We start from the raw sequence: 21,805 nt of genomic DNA, 5'->3' as shown, positions 1-21,805 counted from the left end.
CATAGGACACAAATTCATTTGCATGTTCACTGTTGGGATTGAAGTATTAATCTTCCCTGTACCATTTAAATTGTATTGCTAACTACCACCAAAATATTTCCAAACTCTGAACATAAAGTCACAAATGATAGAATGCATGATACTTTTAAATATTCAGAGCCCTGTTCTCATGTGCAGCACCAGGTTTTCAATAGTTTCAAATAGCATTTCAACACATTCCTGGATACATTGCCATAAAAGACAGCCTGCACCACAATAATGCAGATACACCATTTGACTGAACAGGACAGAATAGGGAAGAAAATTGAGTCAATGGAATTTGATAAGTACCACCCCCCCCCCCCCCCACCCATCTTTTACTATCTCATGTTCCACTTCAGCACTACACCATTTCTTAGCAAACACTATGCGATAAATGTCACTCTGCATATCAATGATCTCCTCTAAGTTTCTCCTTTCTTCAAGACAGAGTAAAACCAACTTCTGAGCACCTATTATAATGTATCCTTTTGTGACATAGTGCCAAGTTGTGTTTGTTCACACTCCTGTGAGGCATCTTAGAACGTTTTAATGAAATTAAAAAGTATGCGACACACCTAACATTGCATTTTAAATAAATCTAGACATTATCTTCATAGAAATGCCCTGGCATCCCACTCACTTGATCCAATTTCCCAAGTTTCCCTTCACGACAGCAAGGGATTGTGACCATGTAAGATGCCTGGAAACCCAAGAACTACTTTTCCCATTTTGTCCTACTTTTCTATGGCAAATTGGGGTCATGATAGCAGAAGACATGAGCTCCAAATGACAAGAATGAAAGCTGTTTAATTTATCAGATGACAAACTCATGACAATTTGACTTTTCAACTCAACTAAAAACTGCTCGTACATTCAAGGTACAAGGACAACATAACAGACCGTGTTATAATGGAGTAAATCCAAGCTGAATTTAGAATTCTAGCAACTGAAAAACCAATGATATTTGTTCAATTATACCGCAAATCATACTTGCAAGACACTGTTTAAATACCCTAAAATATTTCATCTTGTACATTAGTAGCAATGCTTTTCAAGAGTGCACCCATGTCCCTCCCCCCCAACCGAGTTCTAATCCCTTCTGACCCCTCCCTTTATACAATATTCCAGTTAAGCTTCCTTGATAGCTAGAAGGAAAAAAAGCACATTTTAAAATTCACACTAAAACACAAGATGGCCAGCCTCAATTCCTTATTCATACCAAGGCAGCTCAACCAGGAAAGGAAGTATGATTGCAAGTGTTTCCTTCAAGTCAGGAAGGAGCAAAAGGCAAATGGCTATTTGCCACAAATTTTAATTTTCCAATCAAAGTGTACAAATACTGGATGAGAACCGGATTGGAAATGTCATTAACAGCCTGCCAGTACTTACTGCTTCCACTAAAGCACAAGAAAAGCCATTTACATTTAGACCGGAAGATGGCAACACAACTTTAGACCCTCGCTCAATTCATTATTCAACTTGAACAAGCCCCAAAAGAATAGATAAAATAACTGAAAGAGCAAAGTTATGAACATTTGCGATAATGTAAAAAAAATGTTTCTTACAGACCAAACTCCCAGAGCCACAATACAATTCAATTTACATGATCTGAAACTTCACTATGCAGCTTAAAAAAAGCTCCATAACTTCAAAGAATTCAAAGAAAACTCAATACGAACCAGTATTGCAGGTGGGACATTAAATCCTGAAACATCCACAAGAATTTCATCATATTTATCAAAGTTAATTCCAGTTTGATACTGAGCAAAAATGGCATCTTCTTCTTCAGGTGGTGCTGGAGGAACATAAGTCACTTTGGGACCTTGAAGAAATGTAGGAACAAAATTTTACTGAAGCCAAGATTGTAATGTTAGAGCCACTAGAGCCATTTCCTTTTGTTGTGGGTCAAAATTCTGCCAGTCCCTATTAGACAGTACTGTGGCAGTAGTACCACAAGTACTGGGGGTCTATGACTAATTGTGTTCAGCAAGGATTAGTGCTGGGACATCTTGTTTGTGATATAAATGATTAAGGGGTGGGGGGGAAGAAATATAGGTGGACTGATCAGCAAGTTTGTAGACGACAAATGTCGGCAGAGTTGTGAATAGGGAGGAAGGTGGTTTAAGAACTCAGTAGGATACAGACCAGTTGGAAATGCAGACAGAAATAGCAGATGGAATTCAACATGGACAAATGAGGTGTTGCACTTTTGGAGATCAGATTTAAGGGGAAAGCATACAGTAAATGGCAGGACCCTTAAAAAAAACAACGGGGGGGGGAGGGGTAGTGGGTGAGAGGAGGAGGAGTTTAAAGTAGATTTAAATGGCAAATTTTATTTTCTCTTCAAACAGTTTTTTTTGCAGTACATTTTGACAGATAGAATAATAATCCCGGGGGGAAAAAAGTCTGCCTTGATGGTGCAAAGAGAGAGGGATCAGAGATATAGATGAGACAAGAGTGGGAGTAGGTTCATATGGAGCACTGAAATTAGCATGAGGCTGCAGAGTCAAATGTCACAACAAAAAGGCAGCATGGTGTGCCTCCTTCCAAATTCTCTATCCCTATCTAAGCTCATGAAAATAACCACTTTAGGATTTCTATCCACAGGTGGGTAGGGCACATATTTAAGATGCAAATTCAGTGCCAGGAGCAAACTCGAAAGGGTGAACCAGTGGAAGCACCATCTTTTGACGCTTAAAGAAAGAATTCTCTGGTGCTATACATTGAAATACATCAATCATGACTTCCAATTCCTGGGCCAGATTTCTCAATTACAAGTGACAAAAATAAACTAGCTATTTGGACAACATTGCACTTGTTTACAAACATCAACACACTTCATAACAATCAAGTTACTGTTAATAGATATACAAAAATGTTTTATATAAAACTTTGTAGCAACATGGTTGCATACAAAAAGTTCAAGTGTACCTGGATTAATAAAAATAGAAAAAAATGGAAATAGCAGAAGCAGCATCAAGAGAACTAATAAATCCATGCAAAGAAAACTGAATCCCGAAAACCATCCAATCCATAAAAAACCTTTGTAAAACAGATCAAAATGAGAAAGAACGATAAGAAAGTTTAATATACGACCTTTCATGAGAATGGCCTTGTGACAACTTGTTTGAAGTTCCTACTGCTTCCCTTCCCATAGACGCTGCTTTTCTCTAGCATATTCTGTTTTTATTTTTAAGCGACATGCCTTTCCAATCTCAAGTATTACCTTGGTTTTTATCGTCACCGTCAGCACTGTCAGGATCCCAATGACCTGAAGTAGACATATGATTTATATTAGAAGACAAGAGATTGTTGATGCTGGAATCTGGAACAAAAAAAAAATACAGAACACTGGAAGAATTCAGCAGGTCAAGCAGCATCTGGAGGCAAAAGCTGACTGCAAGATCTTTACCCAAAAATTCAAGTTACACCTTTTGCCTCCACAGATACTGCTCAACCGACTGAGTTCTTTCAGTGTTTTTATTTTAAATCATGATTTATATTAAATGCATGAATGTAGGGTTTTACTTGGCCTTGAAGTGGTGGGGGTTCCGGAGGTAAAAATAGAAAAACTTGCTAGTGTATTCACACATATTAAGTGTGAATAATTTCCGCCACTCACTTTTCCTCAGACATCATTACCTGGCCAAAATACTTAGTGACTCCTTCCCAGTTCTTCATCTTGAATACCACCCTTTTCAATGTAACAGCCCCAACCACAAAATATATTTCAACTATAAACAAATCGGCTCATGATGATCTTGTTTAAATCAACAACTTTGTGTTTATAAACACTAAGTGCATTATCTAGTAACAAAGTAAATGTGGGGAGACTTGAGTCAAACACATACCCAGTTTTTGTTACAGTCAATTAAATTTTCCAGTCCCAGATCAAATCAATTGTATCGCCCAAGGAAAATAAGCAACATGAATTACTTTTTGGATTGAACAGGAGCCACCATAGCAGCAGAAGCAGAAGTTGAAAACTAACATGTAGTTCCGACTTCACTTTCAGTTTTGAGAAAGTGGTGCTAACTACAAAAAAGAAACTGGATTTGTTATTATGAAAAATTTGCTTTATTCAAGAAAGAAACCATGGAACAATAAATATGCTTCTGAGAAAAAAAACTTCTGAAATTCAGGAATTTCCCAGTGAATGAGAAAGTGGGCAATTATTGAATGGGAATAGAAATATAAAATTAGGAAAGGGTGTTGTCAGTGAATTTTCATAGATACAAGAGTCATTTAATTTTTTTAAAAAAAATAGTCAAGGGTATCAAGGCAAATGAAGTTCAAAGACAAATATGAGGAGTTAGTATACAGGTTGGCCATAATCGCTTGATTAACTGAACACAACCAAAGGGCTTACTTCAATTTTTATGTACCATGCACTCCAATCTATTGGAGTGTAAGGATGTAAACAGTTACATATAAAGTAACTTACCTCTCAATTTAGAACCAGATCCAGAAAAAGGCTCTTCATTTCTACCTCTGTAACCACCTGCAATTTTTTGTTTAAAGATTCAGACAACTTTAAAAAGGATTAGAATAAATACAATTGCATGTGGTATGTGTGTACACATGGTGTGTAAAACATGACAGAAGAAAACAATGTGAAATAACTTTAAATGGGGAATTACAATTAAGAAGATCACATAAACAACCCAGAAATCTATACTGCAGGTCAAAACAATTAAAGACAGCAAGGTAGCACAGGGTACACTGAAGTGTCATGCAATGCCAAATCAATAATTTCTTTAAAGTGTTGTTCTGCCCTTGCAAAGTGGCAATTCATTTTGCACTATAATTTCAGAAAGTTAATCAGTTCACAAATACTTTGGCCAAATAGAGATCATGCAAATTGCACAGGCACTTCTGCAACACTGATCTGCCACTGTTCCTCAACCCTTCGATCCTTCCCTCCAGTCCAAGAATGAAAGCCAATATAAAACTGTGTTCCATGTGCAAAAAGCTAAATCAGCTTCGAACAGGAAGAAAATATGGAACTCACAAGCTGAGTTATTACCAATCACATGACAAGAAGGGAGTCAAGGAAAATAGAAAAACAGACAGGATTCTAAAAAAGCATGTACACTGAACTACAGTAACCTGGGAGCCAACTGCCCCTCCAATTAGCAAATAAAGAACATTGTGGCCAAAAGGAAGTGTTAAGCCAAAGAAAGGAGATGCTAAAAAGTATGGTTTACCACAAGATAGCCAACTTCTCACCTCTTGATGCAGCAGAGCCAAATCCAGCTTTCCCACGATTTAAACCAAATCGGCCATCACCTATAAAATCATTTAAAAATACATTTACTGTAAAAATGAACAAACCTGATGTGGTAGAAAGCTAAAACAGTGATCAAAGTAGTGTCAGTATTGTTAAAAAAAATTGCAAGCTTTCACCCCACACACACTGCCCCTCAACCCAGAGCATCAGTAATAGAAGTTCAGGGAAGAATGAGGGGGTATGCATAGAGCAGAGAACATTGGAGCTGAAGATGCAGAAAAAAGCCAACTCCCTCAACTGGTTACTTCAAGCAGAATCCATGGACATACTGGCACCACCCAATTTATTCCAATCGGAATATGCAGCTTTGGTGAAAATAATAGGTATAATTCCTTGCTAAAGGGTTAACTTTAGGGCAAGGGGGGGTAACCCAAGTATTATGTAGGGTTATTTTGTTGCATAGTAACTCAACAAGATGCCAATACTGTGAGAAATAATCCAAATATATCCAGTTGTAACTGAAGCACACATGTGGCCACTAAAACTACTAAAATGGAATTGGAAGAATGATAGGCAAAAGCTGTCAAGACTGCTTTAAAACACCGAGTAAGGGCTTTGACAGGAATCTATGAGTCTTCAGGAAGGGTCTAGCACATATTTGATAATACTATTTCAAACACTCTACACATAACGATCCAAAGACTGTTTTAATCTACAAACATGATCGGACTCAACAACTAACAATAACTAAGATTTGCATAAAAACAGCAGAACCATATCAGTTATTTAGAATTGAAGAATCACCAATGAGCAAGCCAGCCTTCTCTCCAATCACATTTAAGTATATACCTGTTCCATATTTCTGTGCACTATGTACACTATTCCTATTCTTTATAGAAAGTGCACTATAATTGTTAAATGATACACTTTGCAGATTCCCTCACCAACATGGTTTGTACCATATGTCTGCAAAGTCTTACTAAATAAAATAGCCCATCTTCATTTTTCTAACTTCGTCACAAGTCTGTCTACAAACCAGTGTTAAAACTCCGGACTTCGGGTAAAGTGAAACTTGCTAAATGCATGTTTACTTGTTAATAGCTTCAACTGGATACTCAAAACATGATTAATGTGGTAAGACATCAGATATCCTATTAAAATGGTTTACAAATTTGGGATTATATATAGGAAGCAAAAGCTTTAAATACATACCCTCACCTGATGGAGCACCAAATCCTCCTCTTGCACTGGAAACTCCTCTGCCAACTGGGCCACCTCTGCCAACAGGACTGTCTCCACATGCTTTTGCAACAATTTAAGAAAAATGTTCAAGTTTAGTACATTGGACCACAAATTAAGTTGAAAATTTGATACTATACAGAAGAGCTGAACTATTCCAAATATTTTATTACACAAAGGGCAACAAGGACCCAGGTGAGTTTTTTTTTGGGGGGGGGGGGGGGGGGGGGCGGGGGCAAAATGGAGAAAATGAAACAAGAGTGCCAGAAACATGGTAGACACAAGGTGCAAAAGACTTCAGAAATGATGCACACCTCAAAAGCCCTCCCACTTGAAAATACAAGAAATAAATGCAACAGCTTCATGTTTTAGAAAATAGGTACAAGAGCAAACAAATAATAAAATTTATACATGGCAAAGGATGGTCCAGAGCTATTCATCCTTGAGATACAACATTTGTGTAGTACAAAGAAAGGCCATTGAGGCAAAGTCTCTGGTGACGTTTGTGCTCCACAGAAATGTACTGCTTTGTTTACCATACCCCTCCATACTTTCTTTACATCTATGCTATGTGCCTCAATTGATTCACACATTTACAAGTCCAATGTTTATCCTGGGACCTCAGTCTTGACTATTCTGCAAAAAGGACTTGCTACCTCCAGTGCTTACGATTTTATGAAGAGCAGAATTGCGCATAATACTTGACAAGTGACCGAAAGATCAATTCAAGTTTAGCACATCTATTCTTCAGCTGTTCCTCCGGCTCAGTCACATTTGCTCCAACTTCAAGATATTCCACACTTCTGGGATGTCTTCTTTCCCATGGTGGCTCTTTCCACCATAATCAGCAAACTCTTGACCACATCTCGCCTATCGCCACCTCTCTATTCTCTCCCCTTCTCCTGGGCAGAGCAAGAACTCCCCTGGTCCTCTTCTACCCCTCAAGCCTTCATATTCAATGGATTATCCTTCGCAATTTCCAGCAGCACCAAATTTCCACCACAGGCTCATCTTCCCCATCCAGCATTTCAAAGCAGCTCTTCCCTTTCAAAATTCATAGGTGATTGATGGTCAGAATAGATTTGGCACGCCAGAGGGCCCGTTTCTTGCTGCACGTTTCTGATTTCCTGGTCCACCCTTCCATTACCATCAATCAGTCCCCTTCTTGTGGCACTTTCCCATGCAACCCGTTGTCTCCTCTTCCCTTTCTATCACCCAGGAATTCAAACACCTGGCTTCTTCCAATCTAGCTTACTGTGGTCTCCTCTACAATGGAAAAACAGAACAGACGGGGTGACCACCTGCCTTCAGTCTACAAGGCCACCCTGAAGTGGCAGGCAACAGGGAGCTCTGATTTTCCTACCACTGACCTATTCATGTGTAGCCTCCTGCACTGTTATAACGAAGCCCAATGCAAGCTTGAAGAATAGCATCTCATGTTCCACCTGAGAAGATTTAAGACTGTCGCACTATATCAAATTCTACAATTTAAAGTTACTTTCTCTGGATGGATCAGAACTGGCCACTTTTGCTGTAAATCATCCATCAGTACAATGCCTCAGTTTATGTTTTGCCATGAGCAAAGCCTGACTTGGTTGATGCAATTGATGGTCCCAAGCCCTGCATTTCACAACTTTCTTATTACTTTGCTTTTATTCTACTCTGCTCTCATTAACTCATCAATCAAATGGCCTCCAGATGAACAAGAACTTTATTAAACCATGACACTAGACTAAATGATGTACTTGTATCTCCAGATCTGGGACACTATCTAGAAGCTTATTTCCCAAAGAATGCATGACAATCTTAATCCTCCTACCAAAATACATTAAACCTCTGCCATGTCCAATGTTGCAAGAGCTGGAGGAGAGATATCCAAGTAACCTTGTTTAAGGGCTAAATGCAAATTTGCCAGTTATACAAAATTAGTGTTTTTTTAAAAATCAGTGACTTGTATACCCAAACAATTTGGTGGCATCCTCAAATTTACAAATTCATCATTTTCTATGCCCGATTATAGGAAAGCATTAATGCCTCTAACACCATAGATAATAAATTCACCTTAATGATAACAGGAATGAAAAAATATTTAGGTGACATGAAATTTTGTAATTTCTTTCTCTTAAGGGAAGACAAAGGAGATTCAATAGTTTGGATGTCAAATGTCGATCAATTCATAAAGAAACTCAATTTATGCAAAGTGCTATTGCCACACTGGAATATTAGCTATAGGAACAGCAAACAGCAAGACTCATGAAATATCAAATATGTACTGATAAGTGGCAAGTAACATTCACAATACAAGATTGCAATGTCCATCACTAACAAGAAAGAATCAAACCACCTACTTTTGACATTCAATGGCAAATTCTCAACTATGAATATCTGGGGCTCACCATTGACCAGAAAGTCAACTGGACCAGGTCATACAAATACTGTGGCTATAGGTCAAAAACTGGTTTTATGATGCGATTAACTTGCCTCTCGACACCCAAGCCTTTTCACCTTCTGCAAGGTGCATCAAGTGCATGATGCCTCAAGAGGTGCAGCACCGAAACCTCTCAAGCAGTTCAACACTCCACTCAATTGGCCATCAGTTCCTCTAAAAATTCAAACAAACTCAAAACATTCCACCAATGAGGCATATTGGCTTCTGTGTATGCCACTTAGAAAATACACTGCTTTAAGCTACACCAATAGGCCCCTCAAATTCAAGCTCTACTACGGAGAAGGATTACGACAGCTAGTGTATAGGAAGACCACCATTTGCAGGTTTCTCCCCCCCCCCCCCACTCTCCAAGTCTCTCACACACAATCATAATTTGGAAATACAATGCCAGCACTTCATTGCAGTTTCCAAATCCTGGAACTCCCACCAGTAAAAAAAGCTATGTGGGAGTACCTTCACATGAAGGACTGCAGCAATTCAATTAGCAGCTCACCACCACCTTCTCCAAGGCAAGTAGCGATGGGTAACAAATGTTGGCCTTGCAAGTGACCCCCAGATCCTGAAAATGAATGAAAAAGCCAAGGCAAACTATCGTATGCAAGGGCATGTAAATTTGAATCAAGAACAAGCTTTGGGATTTCTACTTAGATACAAGTTGCTATACTCGAGGGTTAGCACAGACAATGAGCCAAATCCTTCACTTTAAATGTGTCAAGGTAAGTCACATTCAATTCCAAATCAGCTACATAACAAAATTTTATACACCACACTTCAACACTTGTTTATTGCTGCAATAAAACTATTCCTGGTGTCTAGCCAGGTCATCTAATGATTTAATGAAAGAGGACATCAACAGAACTAGTCCTGAATATACACTCCCATTTCTTCCCCTCCCCCTAATCCCCATCCCCTCACCCCCAAACTGGCTTCAATACTTGTTAAAGTTTAGGACAGCAAGACTGCAAATAAAAAGTTGGTATTTCATTAAATCTTACCGTTTTGTATATTCATTCTTGGAAATCCACCATGGTCACCTCTACCAAACGCACATCTTCTTCCAGCTCGGACATCAAACTCATTTTCATTGTAAGTTGCATTTTGTGAAAAGCCTGTAATGTTAAAACAAGGATTAAAATCTGTGACTTGGGGGGGAGAAATATAAAAACATGGCCACAAATTAACAAAACCCAAATCTAAAAATTACATGTTGTATTTTTACCTCATGGTCTGTGATAGGACACCATAAGAGTATTTCAAGCTGAAAGGAGGCAACTATGGCAATATGAAGACATCTTGAAAATTAAGATGTCTCCTCCCCCTTTCAGTTTACCAAATCTGTGTTATTTTCTTATGACTTGAAAGTTTTTAATTCCATAATCAAGTCCAACTCTTACATAACAGTGCAGGCTGCTGTCTTGTCCAAGAAAATATACATCATTTTTCTCATCAACTTTTGATCCATTTCATTTCTTTCTATCCCAAATCTGATTTCTTGTTACAAGATTCCCAAAGTGCTGACAAAATCCATCTTAAAAATCAATGAGGGTTACATCTTGTATCAGAGACCTCTCCAACTGGTTATTTCAAAGTGCTCTGGTCAAGTCTGGAAGGAATTTACTATCCAACAAATCCACACTTTGTTCATTATTAGCTTCCCTTAGAAAGTGTAAAGTTTATGAAGACACACTCAATTATTTGAATAATTGAGCAGCTCACCTCTTTTACACCAAACATAAAACTATCATGAAATCCATTCATACCTCCAGATCCTCAAATTTAAAAAAAAGTCCTTTCTTCAAATAAAATGATTCAGTGGAGTAAAAAGGGATAAATACATCTTTTTGTAAAGGTGGTTGATCTGGATTTCTGAACATTGGTAAATAATTGGGCAAGGCCCAAAAAATCCAAGAGTCACTTAATCTTTTTGCTTTAAGCCTAAAATTAATCCCAAATCCTAGCAGACAGTCCCTTCTCAATATACAATGTCAAGCAAATAGAGAACTCAAACACAATCACCCATTTTCCTTCTCTAGGCAAGATAGCCTAGGTGTACCTAATGCCCCTCCCCATGCAGCATCGAAGGGATCCTAAAACTTGGGGTGCAAGACACAGACATGACATGCTGTTGAAAAGTCAGGTTCAAAATTCACTCATTGGATACTGGTAATTCCAACACACTTAACCTATAAACAGTCAGTATACAGTGGAATGCAACACTCAAATGGCACTTAGGACATCTGGAAAATAACATTTTGGGCATACAGTAACCCAAAAGCTTAAGGAACAAAATTTGTCCAAAACAAACAAACAAAAGCAGAGTCAAAAATAATTGTTAACAGAACCAGAGAACTGGAAATACCAGTAACATCAACTCAAGTCATTTTCAAATGATGTAGCCAAAATTTTCATGCAGTAACTGCACCACCATGCATTCTGAATCTACTTAACATTCAACATTACATGGTGTCATGCCTCTCAACCTTTCTAGCTAAAGAAACATGAAAGCTGCTACTCCAATATCTTGATAGATGGATGAACTGTCAAGTTCAGTAGCAGCACCGTAGATCATGTCAAGCAGGCCAATTTCAAATACAATTCTTATTTAAGCAGCTTTAAAAGAACAGGAAGTAAAATCCATTTCCAAGCTAACATTCCCTTCATTTAACACACAAATTCAGATTAAGCTAAGCAAGATCTGTGCTCATCCAGGCAAGAACATATTGCACTACTAGATTGCAAGTGCCCTAAAGGCATTGGGCCAAATTAAAATTACACTAGATACAAAAATGGCAATTTGAGAGACTATAAACATTTGGCCTGTATGGGGGGGGCGGGGGAAGGAAACAAATAAACACCTGTGAGGTGTCAGAAGTATATGGAACTAAAGAGTTGCATCACATTCATGACTTGTGCCTTGTAGGTAGTGCAGGAGGTAAGTCACCCAGTCTCTGACCAGTGTGTTGACTGGGAAAGGGGGGAAAAAAAAGCAATGATAATGCCAGTGAATGTCAGGGCAAGTGGGTAATTGGAGTTTGCCACTGACTGACAGTTTGGCACATATTTACCTGCCACTTATTAGCGGCCCACTCTGAACATCCTAGTCCTTTTGCATTCAGACATGGATTTGTGTTTTATCTGCTCAGGAATCGTGAATTGAATTAAACATTATACAATCCACCCCAAACATCCCTACTTCTGACCTCAAAGGAAGGTCACTGATGAAGTAGTTGAAGTTAGTTGAGCTCAGGACCCCGCAAGGAATTCCTGCCATAAGCAATCACAACCATCTTAAAGTATGATGCCAACCACTGGGAGAACTTTCCCCTTGATACCTGCCAACTATGGTAATTCTAGGACTCCTGATGCCACACTTAGAGCCACTCAACTCAGCTATGCAATTCAGCTCTTTGGTGCAAGTTTGGACTATGACCATGATGAGTTCTATTACTGTTCTTGGTGACAGCCAATGGAGATAGCTATACAAACTTGACAGGTTACACCTTATACCTGAAGCAGAGCAGGGCCAATAACCTTGTAGAAGGATTTAAAACTAATTTGGCAAAGGAATAGTTTACAGTACAAGTAGAGGACAAGAATATACAAGGCAATCTAAAGCAGTCTGGTAGGCGATGTACATGAGGAATGCAAGTTATTTAAAACACGAGTACTAGAATTGCCGTAGCATGAAAGGCTTGTTAAGAGATCATGAAAAACCAATTTGAATGAATTTTGAAGTGACCAGGTGTGTCGATGAGGGTTGTGCAGTTGATATAGTTTGCATAGCCTTCAATAAGGCTGTTAACAAGGCCCCACATGGCCCCAAAACCAAGAGCCCATGGGATCCAGCTCAATTTTGCAAATTGGATCCAAAATGGGCTTGGTGATGGGAGGCAGAGGGCAACAATCAAGGGAGTTTTTCCCCCAATTGGAAACCTGTGACTATTGGTGTACTGGGACCCTTGCTGCTTGTTTTATTTGTTAACTATCCGAATGAAAAATGTCGAGAGGTATAAATACTGGGCTCATTGCCTCAAACAAAGATTGATGATAGTGTTGACAGTGAGGGTAGTCACCAGCTAGAGATGAATATTGATCAGTTGATAGATAGGCAACACAATAGCAGATGGAATTTCATCCCCCAAAAAAATGCTGGCTTGATTCATTTTGCACCAATTAATGAAGCTACAATATACAAAATGATTGGTGGAACCCAAGGATGTACCAAGGAACAAAGGCATACGTAGCCCACACTCCCTTAAAACAGCAAGTTGGTTAAACTCGCATATGGGATACTTATGATCCATGCCCTGGCAAACAAAGAAATTACTGTACAACTTTGTAGTACATTGGTTAATCAGTTTTGGTTGCTAGAAAGATTTAATTACATCAATTACATTGGAGAAGGCACAGGAGAGATTCACCAGGACACTTCCTAAATTGGAATATTTTATCTATGAGAAACTTGATAGGCCAAGTTTATATTTCTTGGAGCAGAAACCCAATTAAGGTGTACAAAATTATGAAGGGGACAGATGGGGTAGATAGTAAGAAACTATTCCCTTTAGCAAAGATGTCTATAACCAAAGGGCATAGGATTAAGGGGTAAAATACTCAATGGATTTGAGGAAGAATTTTTCTTCCACCCGGAGGGTTGCTGAAATCTGGAACACTGCCCAAGATGGTGGTGGAATGAGTTACTCACTCAACATCCAGGTAACATTTAGACAAGTACATGAAGCATCATGGCATTGAAGGCCACAGGCCAAATATCAGAAAATAATGATAGATAGGTTTCAGGTTGAAGACCTTTCTTCAAACTTGGGAAGCTACAAGAAGGGTGGAGAAAGGATGAATAGCAATTTCCAAATCTCTCCTCCTTGCCTTGTTCATCACCCATGGCTTCAGTTTTCCTTCTTGAATTCAATAAAAGGTGTTGACCAAAGCTTACTTACACAACTTATCCCCACAGCAACCCTGACCTCACCTCATTAGATATTTCCTTTGTCCCACCCATCCCTCCCCCATCCCATGCAGCTTGATACCAATTCTTTTCTTTCACAGTTCTGATGAAGGGTCTCAGATGTGAAACTTCAACAGTCTGTGTTTCTCATTCCACAGATGCTGCTGAACATGCTGAGAGTTTCCAGCATTTTCTATTTTTATTTCAGATTTCCAGCATTTGCAGATTTTTTTTTAAACTTTCATTTAGTGTAGGTAATTACTGAATGGCCAGCACGGCCACAGTGGACTGAAGAACCAGAGCAGAAAGAGGTCCTATGACTCAATGTTGGCTTCCTTCTTATCCTTGATAGGTTCATCTCCACATGTCCTCTTGTGCACATGCACACCAATGTGCGAGCATCAAATCTCAGTTGTCTTGATCCCCCTTTCCATTGGATCAAGCTCTCACCCCATCAGTCTGCGTGGTAACTGGTGTGCAACTACCACCCTATATTGGCAGAAAATCATGCAAAAACAACTTCCACTCAATTTGAAGTTCAGGACTCTCATGGACAAACCCAACAACAGACCTGTATGCCACTGTTACCACAGCTCAAGAACTCAGAAACTTTAATATCTCTGCCCTGAATGAGACCCAACAGGCAGAAGACAATTAGTTTCAAGATAATGGGTACACCTTGTTCCGAGGGAAAACTGCACGTTAAACACTGTTTTCAGAGCAAGCTTTGCCATTACAGTAGCGTAGCAGTTAGCGCAATGCTATTACAGCGCCAGCGATCGGGGTTCAATTCCCGTCACTGTCTGTAAGGAGTCTGTACATTCTCCTGTGTCTGCGTGGGTTTCCTCCAGGTGCTCTGGTTTCCTCCCACATTCTTTAAAAAAAAATGTACAGGTAGGTTAATATGGGGGTTTAAAATGGGCAGTGCAGACTTGTTGGGCCGGAAGGGCCTGTTACCACGCTGTAAATAAAATTTTTTAAAAATTTAAAAATTACAAATGATCTAGTCCATACTCCCAGCAACTGCCCCTATGGAACAAGTGAATTCCTTATCAACTCTTTGGATCACTCCAACCAGATGCTACTGTCATCAGTACATACACATAAAACCCAAAAGCTATGCACAAGCAAGAAAAACTGCTGAAGGAACTCAGCGGATCAAAGGAATTGTCAACATTTTGGGTTGAGACCCAGCTACATAAAAAGGCAGGGAGAATTTCTACTCAGATCTCAAATCCATCATCCACATCCCAGAGGGAGACAAAACTGAACCTCCAGCACTACTTCAATATCAGAAAAGGATGAAACCTTTTAAGATGGTGATCAGCAAGGGAGGGAAGGCCAGATCCAACTCTTGTGCTTGTCCTTTGGACAAAATACTTGGAGCATTGTTTTATCATAGCCAAGCCCATTTTGTCAGAGGAACAAAGCGCAAGACCTTTAGGCAACCAGGCACGGGCAATTGCTAGATTACATCATCCAAGTGAAGGACCACAAAGATGTCCACATCACCCACAAAATTACAGGAACTGAAAAGCACTGGATTAATTACTGCCTAATCCACTCTTATCTTCATCAACCTGGCCCCAGAAAATTAGCATCAACAAAAACTCTGCAAGAAACTCAAAGCTTTCAAGGACCAAAAAGGTAACTTTTATCAGACAGTGCCTCATAGGCCACCTGTCAACTCCCAGCCAACAGTAGCCAGTGTCCTTAGCTTATGGGCTGTCTTGCATTAATTGTTTGAAGGAATATGGTAATTAGCAAAATGGTTTTCTTGCCTTTTACAATATAAAGGACTGTACAAGGTTCAGAGGCAATGATCAGGGTCGCCCGATTGCATATTATTGTTCCATCTGACCTGTCCCTTGGAGAGGAAACACTCAGGTAAGCCAGCTGAAAAAGGTACATTTGTGATTTGTTAGTTCAGTTACTGAATGTTAGAGAGGAGAGCTTTACAAAAAAAATTACCAGACGGGGGTAGCATTTCAAATTAAAATCCAATACTTGGTTAGATATTTCAGGTGGTTTGATAAGATTTAGTGTGTCTGTGTATATAAAATTATAAATCTTATTTGTCAGAGGGAAGATATCCTTCACTGACAAACAAGGATAAAAAATTCAATCCTATTGATTCCTAGTCACTATTATTAGTTCTGTTCCCCCAGATTTAATAGAATGAATTGGAAAAAACAGGCAAGATGGGACTGAATGCTTATGTCTAGATTAGCAAACTACTATCCCACCATACTGCATTTCTCCCATTTTCAAAAAAAAGTCATCTTTTCAGGTCCACAATCTACTGAAGCTGTCGAATGACAATTACACTTGTCTATCAATTGATCCGTCTATCAATGACTGCTATAATAGTAGCCAAAGTGATGGAAAGACATTCTTGGTAACAAAGTGAATCACATGATACAGGCCAGTAAAGTTCACTGGTTCAGTCCCAACTCCTACAACCAGGAGCTTCTGCTTATTTCTGCTCCCCACTTGCTTTTTTTGAGAGAGATAAATTTAATTAGATTAGCTTACTTTACAAGTTACTATAAAACTTGTTTTATCCAGGAACTTTCCTTGATTCCATCCCAAGATGCAATGCCTCTAAATATTAACTGTTCATCTGAGATTTCTAAATTTTCTCCAGTGTTTATATAGTAAAAAGGGGCCTCTAGTGGCAAATAATTAGCATTGCTAATTCAGCACAAGGTTAAATTCAACAAAACATGAAAATGATTCAACTAGACAATTACTGGTTATTTCATGCAAAAGAATTTTTCATCTTAAAATATGTTGCCTAGACTTAGTCCAATAAAGTCCAATTTTGTTAATGCAATAACATGAAAGGTGAGCTCTTGTACACAAAGCAAAAAGATGAAGTGCAGAAAAATAACCTAACACAAACATACTGCACCCAAGACAAATGGAAAACTAATCTTCAAGTTATTAACATTTTTTAAAAAATATTTGGTCAAGAAAGCAATAAGTTAAAACCTTAGCACACACAAGTGCCCAAGATGTATGCTCAGATGTCACTGCAATCAGAGAAAACAATCAAGTTTACACTTACCTCTGGTTTCCCCAATTTTGAATTTAGTGGGCCAGGTGGCTTCAAAAAGACATTTGAACACCGTTGCATTCCTGATGAACACAAATTTATAAACTCTCTACATGTCTGCCCAGTCATCAGATCTACTCATAGCCCATGATTTTTACAGTTTAAAACAAAACTACAATCCTTTCCAGAAGTATCACCACTCACTTCTCATGTTACCTTTTGGATTCTTCCCCATCTTAATAAGAGGCAATCATCAGACAGGTGCTCTCAATAAATTAGTCTACATGGTACTATCACGTGCATTTGAGCATATTTGTTGCTCAAATTAAATTGAGTAGTAGAGTGATGGATCCATTTCCTTCAGTACTTCATGTTTTCCTTCATGTTTATTCTTGAAATATACATTTGTATGACAGTACACAAAGCATTTACCACTAAAATTAGGAGGTGGCTAAACCATTGTCACAATAGTGCATACCCAATGCTAATCAGCAATTTCTGATTGACTAATTTCTGGTATCTTGACTCAAAAAAAAGTGCTTCTGCTCAAGCATCTTTTGGCAGTAAAGCAAATCTACTGAATCCTGTGCACACACCAGAATGTTCACGTTTAGAGATTTAGCACATTTCCAAAGGCTTTCTTCATCACCTTAATCAAGAGCGATCACTGGAACCGACACACATTGGAGGCATTTCAGCAGCCCTTGCAAAAAAGCATGGATATCCATGCTGATTATACAAAGTCCAAGTAATTTTGAAAATGAAGCACAAATCTATAATGCTTAATACCATCTGGCCCTAAAGTCATTCCCTCAAATACTTAAAGGGATTCTAAAACTTGGTTTATGTAATCCTCTTCCTTAAACAAAGGCATTTATTTAATAACAATCACAGTAAATGCTGCATGTGCCTGATGAAGCATTCATGATTTGAAACATGAACCATTGCTCTCTCCTTAGATGCTGCCTGACCTGTTGAGTATGTACAGCATTTTTAACGTTGTTTCACATTTCCAGCATCAGACGTTTTGCGCTCTGCAGTTAGTAACCCACGTTTAAAAGTTAATAAACAACTTATTTTGCATTCTCTGGTGTGCTGCCTGTTCAGCCACCTTCTGACACCATAGTTGCAGTATGCCAGAGATCATCTCAAACAGCAAATAAAATGAAAAACTAGAGATACTGGAAATCTCAAATAAGATCAGAAAATCCAGAACTCAGCAGATTAGGCACCATCTGTAGAAAGAAAAACAAAATTGACATTTGCTGAAGGGTCTTCAAACTGAAAACAGACGTGGACAAAGACCTGATCTGTACAAGAAGTTTTCTAGGTCAGCAGCAAGCCCCATTATGCCAATAACTGCAGATTTTGGGTTAACTAATAGGAAGTGCACAATGTTTTACAGTTAAGTCCTTTAGCTTTCACCAATTCACCCTCATGTGTACAAAGATTTGAGTTAGGACGACAAGTTGAGTTTGCTTTCTGTGGAGCAGAGGAGGGGATCTAATAGAGGTATACAGAATCTTCAAGGGCATAGGTAGGGTAGGTAGTAGGAAACATTTCCCTATAGCAGACGTATCAAAAGCTAGACAGCATGCGTTTAAGACAAGGGGCAGAGGAAGAACTTTCTCCACCCCAAGTGGTTGGAGTTTGGACCACACTGCCTGCACAGGCAGGGAGGCAGATACCCTCAGAACATTCAAGCAGCTAGATAAGCACTTGAATCACCATGCAAAGGCTATGGACCAAGGGCTGGTAAATGGAATTATAATAGATAGGTGTTGGATAGTTGGCATGAACACAATAGGACAAAGGGCCTGTTTGTGCTTTATGCAGTTTGTCGAACATGAAACAAAATACAAAGCTAATTATTTTCAAATTGCACCCTTGAAAATTCCAAACAATAACCTGCATTAATACTGCCCTAATGCAAAATGCTCCATGAGCAATTAAATTCAACGTCTTGATACCAGAAGAGGTGATCAAAAGTTTGGTCAGAGATGGAATGTTTTAAAATGTGTTCTTAAACTGGTAATTCTGCAACTTTAGGCCTAGGGTCCTGTCAGCAAGACAACCAAAAATTCAACGAAAACAGATTTAGGGCAAGTTTATTTGAGATTACACACATTCAAAAATGTCAAAAGCATTTTACAATAGGAGGTTGCAATGCATGTTCAGATTAAACACACATGGCAGTCATGCATCAGGTGATTTCAAGATCCCTTCACCCAAGGGATCCCAAACATGTACAATCAACTGGACAAGGTAGCTTTAAATGCACCATCATAGAACTACTTCCTATCATGTTATGAAGTGGGAGAGAAAAAAAATGGCTCAGAAGAAAGTCAAATAAAAGCATTTGAATCTTACAATTTCCTCAGGTTTTCAGCCTTCCAATGGAAGATTTACCAATCTTAGAAATACACATCTATAAAAAAGGATCACATATTTTGTTCATGCATTATGAACGATGGAAACGTGTTTAGATTTTAATTGGAGCTAAACAAATGTAGCCTCAATTATAAAACGGCAAAGCACAATGCATGTTGGGGTACTTACAACATTACATGATATAACCAAGGCTTGCATCTAACACAATACTTCATTGATACCTCAGATACAACATGTAGCTATTAAAAAAGCAGGAATCCAATGAACACTTAGCCTTTAAACAGCATTCAATAAATTTAGTTCCAATGTGGTACTTGGTCCACTAATTTTTGATAAATGGAGAAATATCTAGATCAAACCGGTGAAATTTGAGCCTACTGTCTTGCCAAAAATTAAGTTTGGAAACAAGTTATTGCAATAGTTATTTTAAAAACATTTGATTCATCACAAATGATAGCTTCTGATTAAAAGTACTCCATAAACATGCTTAATAGATCAGAAAATAAAAAACTGCACAACCACTGAAGGCAGCTGAGCCAGTTCTCCCAATCAAGAGATCATGGCTACTCTAAATTCACACCACACACCAGCTTTCTCTGCAATACCTTTAGTTAACATATCTGCTGATCTCAGACTTACAGTTAACAAATGCACAGGTATTAATTACCTTTTTCTAGTAGTTCCAAAGTTATATTCTTCTCAGGATGTAGAAGCATTTCCTAGCTTTATTTCCGAAAAGCCTGAATCTAATGTTTAAGACAATTTACTCTTCCTCGACACAAAGCAGCAGAAATAGTTTCTAGCCATTTTTATTAAATCACTCCTTAAAATTTTTGAACTACAGTCAAACTTTTTCCAATCTTTCCACAAGAGTTCAGTTCTTTGGACAAATTTATACAGTATTTACTCTAAAGTCAATGCCTTTCCCCAACATCTGGTCCCAAACCACTAACAGTATAATACAACTAGGGTCTTTGCATAGATGCAGACAATTTCAACCCCCTCGCCCTCTCGATAATAACACCCTGGAATATTTTCCCACAACAATCCTTGAATTCTGAAGTCAGCCCTGTTCAGTGGATCAAAGTTTCTTCATGGATAAAGTACTTCATACTCCAAGTCAGAAGTGTTGCCTACAAATTGTCTATTCCAAAATTCAACTGCCAGTTCTCAGAATGCCTCTCCCCCAAGGCTCTCAATTAGCATCTTAAACTTAGTTCTTTTGTCCATGATCTTTACAACACCAGCCACCTTTGGCATCAGAAAACCTACAACCATGATTTTCCAATTCAGTTATAATTAGAGAAATCTTCTAGTCCCAATACAGATTCTTATAAACCATATTATAAACCGGCCATATTAGAGAATCTGCCTATTATCTCTGATATGGCTTCTGCCACACAACCAATTTCCTAGTCAGATCAATAATTTGCATTCATTGCTGAGAACACATTACCTGTTCCAAGGACAAGTTCAGTGCAGATCATTGTTAATATTTTAAAAGCTCTTTTCTGCTGCCTCTCCCCTTTTCTAAAGCAGAGCAATGCATACAAAATATGGTGTCATCAACACCATTCTTGACAGAACCTCAGTGATTATTCTAAATTTTGAAAGAAGTCTCTGCGTGTTGTTCAACCATAGAAATCCCAGCAGGATAATCCTCAACATTTTTGTTAATGTTTTTCCTCTAGATAGCCCAGTTATCACGTAGCATCTCCAACTTACAACACATGTGGTCTAGATTTATGTTTAACTGTCAGGGAAGAGAAAGATCTTTCCTCATTATTAACTTTAACAGTTCAGCAAACCATTGTTACTTTACTATAAAAGTATTCATTAGTAAAGGTGAAAAAAAATGCTAAGACTGCTTATTTGCATGGGAGTAATGGAAGAGGTATAAAGTGAAGAAAACCAAGGAGAAACTTCTTTTAACCTAGCAAAAATCATGATCTATTCCATACCTTGATTATCAACCCGTCTGGGTCGCCAATCTGGATGACCATTAAATTTGGGTTGCCATTTACGGTGTTCTGAAATACACAAAAGAAAGTCAATCTGAAATTGGCAGAGAAACCACACTGGACCTTGGTGTCCACGTCCATAGATCCCTCAAGGTTGCCACGCAGGTTGATAGGGTTGTTAAGGTGTATGGTGTGTTGGCCTTCATTAGTCGGGGTATTGAGTTCAAGAGCAGCGTGGTAATGTTGCAGCTCTACAGAACTCTGGTTAGACCACACTTGGAGCATTGTCTTCAGTTCTGGTCGCATCGTTATAGGAAGGATGTGGAAGCCTCAGACAGGGTGCAGAGGAGATTTACCAGGATGCTGCCTGGATTGGAGAGCATGTCTTATGAGGATAGGTTGAATGAGCTAGGGCTTTTCTCTTTGGAGAGAAGGAGAATGAGAGGTGACTTGATAGAAGTGTACAAGATGATAAGAGGCATAGATCAAGTGGACA

General features: G+C 38.7%; 1 protein-coding gene across 8 annotated transcripts in view; it reads right to left on the bottom strand.

The window, feature by feature from the left end:
• The window catches only part of ddx4 (DEAD (Asp-Glu-Ala-Asp) box polypeptide 4), a 91,079-nt gene that overhangs the window by 24,439 nt on the left and 44,835 nt on the right, over positions 1-21,805 (bottom strand). For 6 of the 8 annotated variants that reach the window (XM_052032775.1, XM_052032765.1, XM_052032783.1 and 3 more), the window contains 7 exons: positions 21,310-21,378; positions 9,935-10,048; positions 6,464-6,553; positions 5,251-5,310; positions 4,466-4,522; positions 3,248-3,292; positions 1,701-1,843 (listed from right to left, as the gene is read on the bottom strand). In XM_052032775.1, the coding sequence (XP_051888735.1) occupies positions 1,701-1,843; positions 3,248-3,292; positions 4,466-4,522; positions 5,251-5,310; positions 6,464-6,553; positions 9,935-10,048; positions 21,310-21,378 (578 nt within the window). The remainder of the gene's footprint in view (positions 1-1,700; positions 1,844-3,247; positions 3,293-4,465; positions 4,523-5,250; positions 5,311-6,463; positions 6,554-9,934; positions 10,049-21,309; positions 21,379-21,805) is intronic. The other 2 variants (XM_052032807.1, XM_052032799.1) reach the window with 2 other exon arrangements.

Source organism: Pristis pectinata, chromosome 2 (assembly GCF_009764475.1).
Source record: "Pristis pectinata isolate sPriPec2 chromosome 2, sPriPec2.1.pri, whole genome shotgun sequence".
Lineage (NCBI taxonomy): Eukaryota > Metazoa > Chordata > Chondrichthyes > Rhinopristiformes > Pristidae > Pristis > Pristis pectinata.
This window is presented reverse-complemented; position numbering and strand designations above follow the sequence as displayed.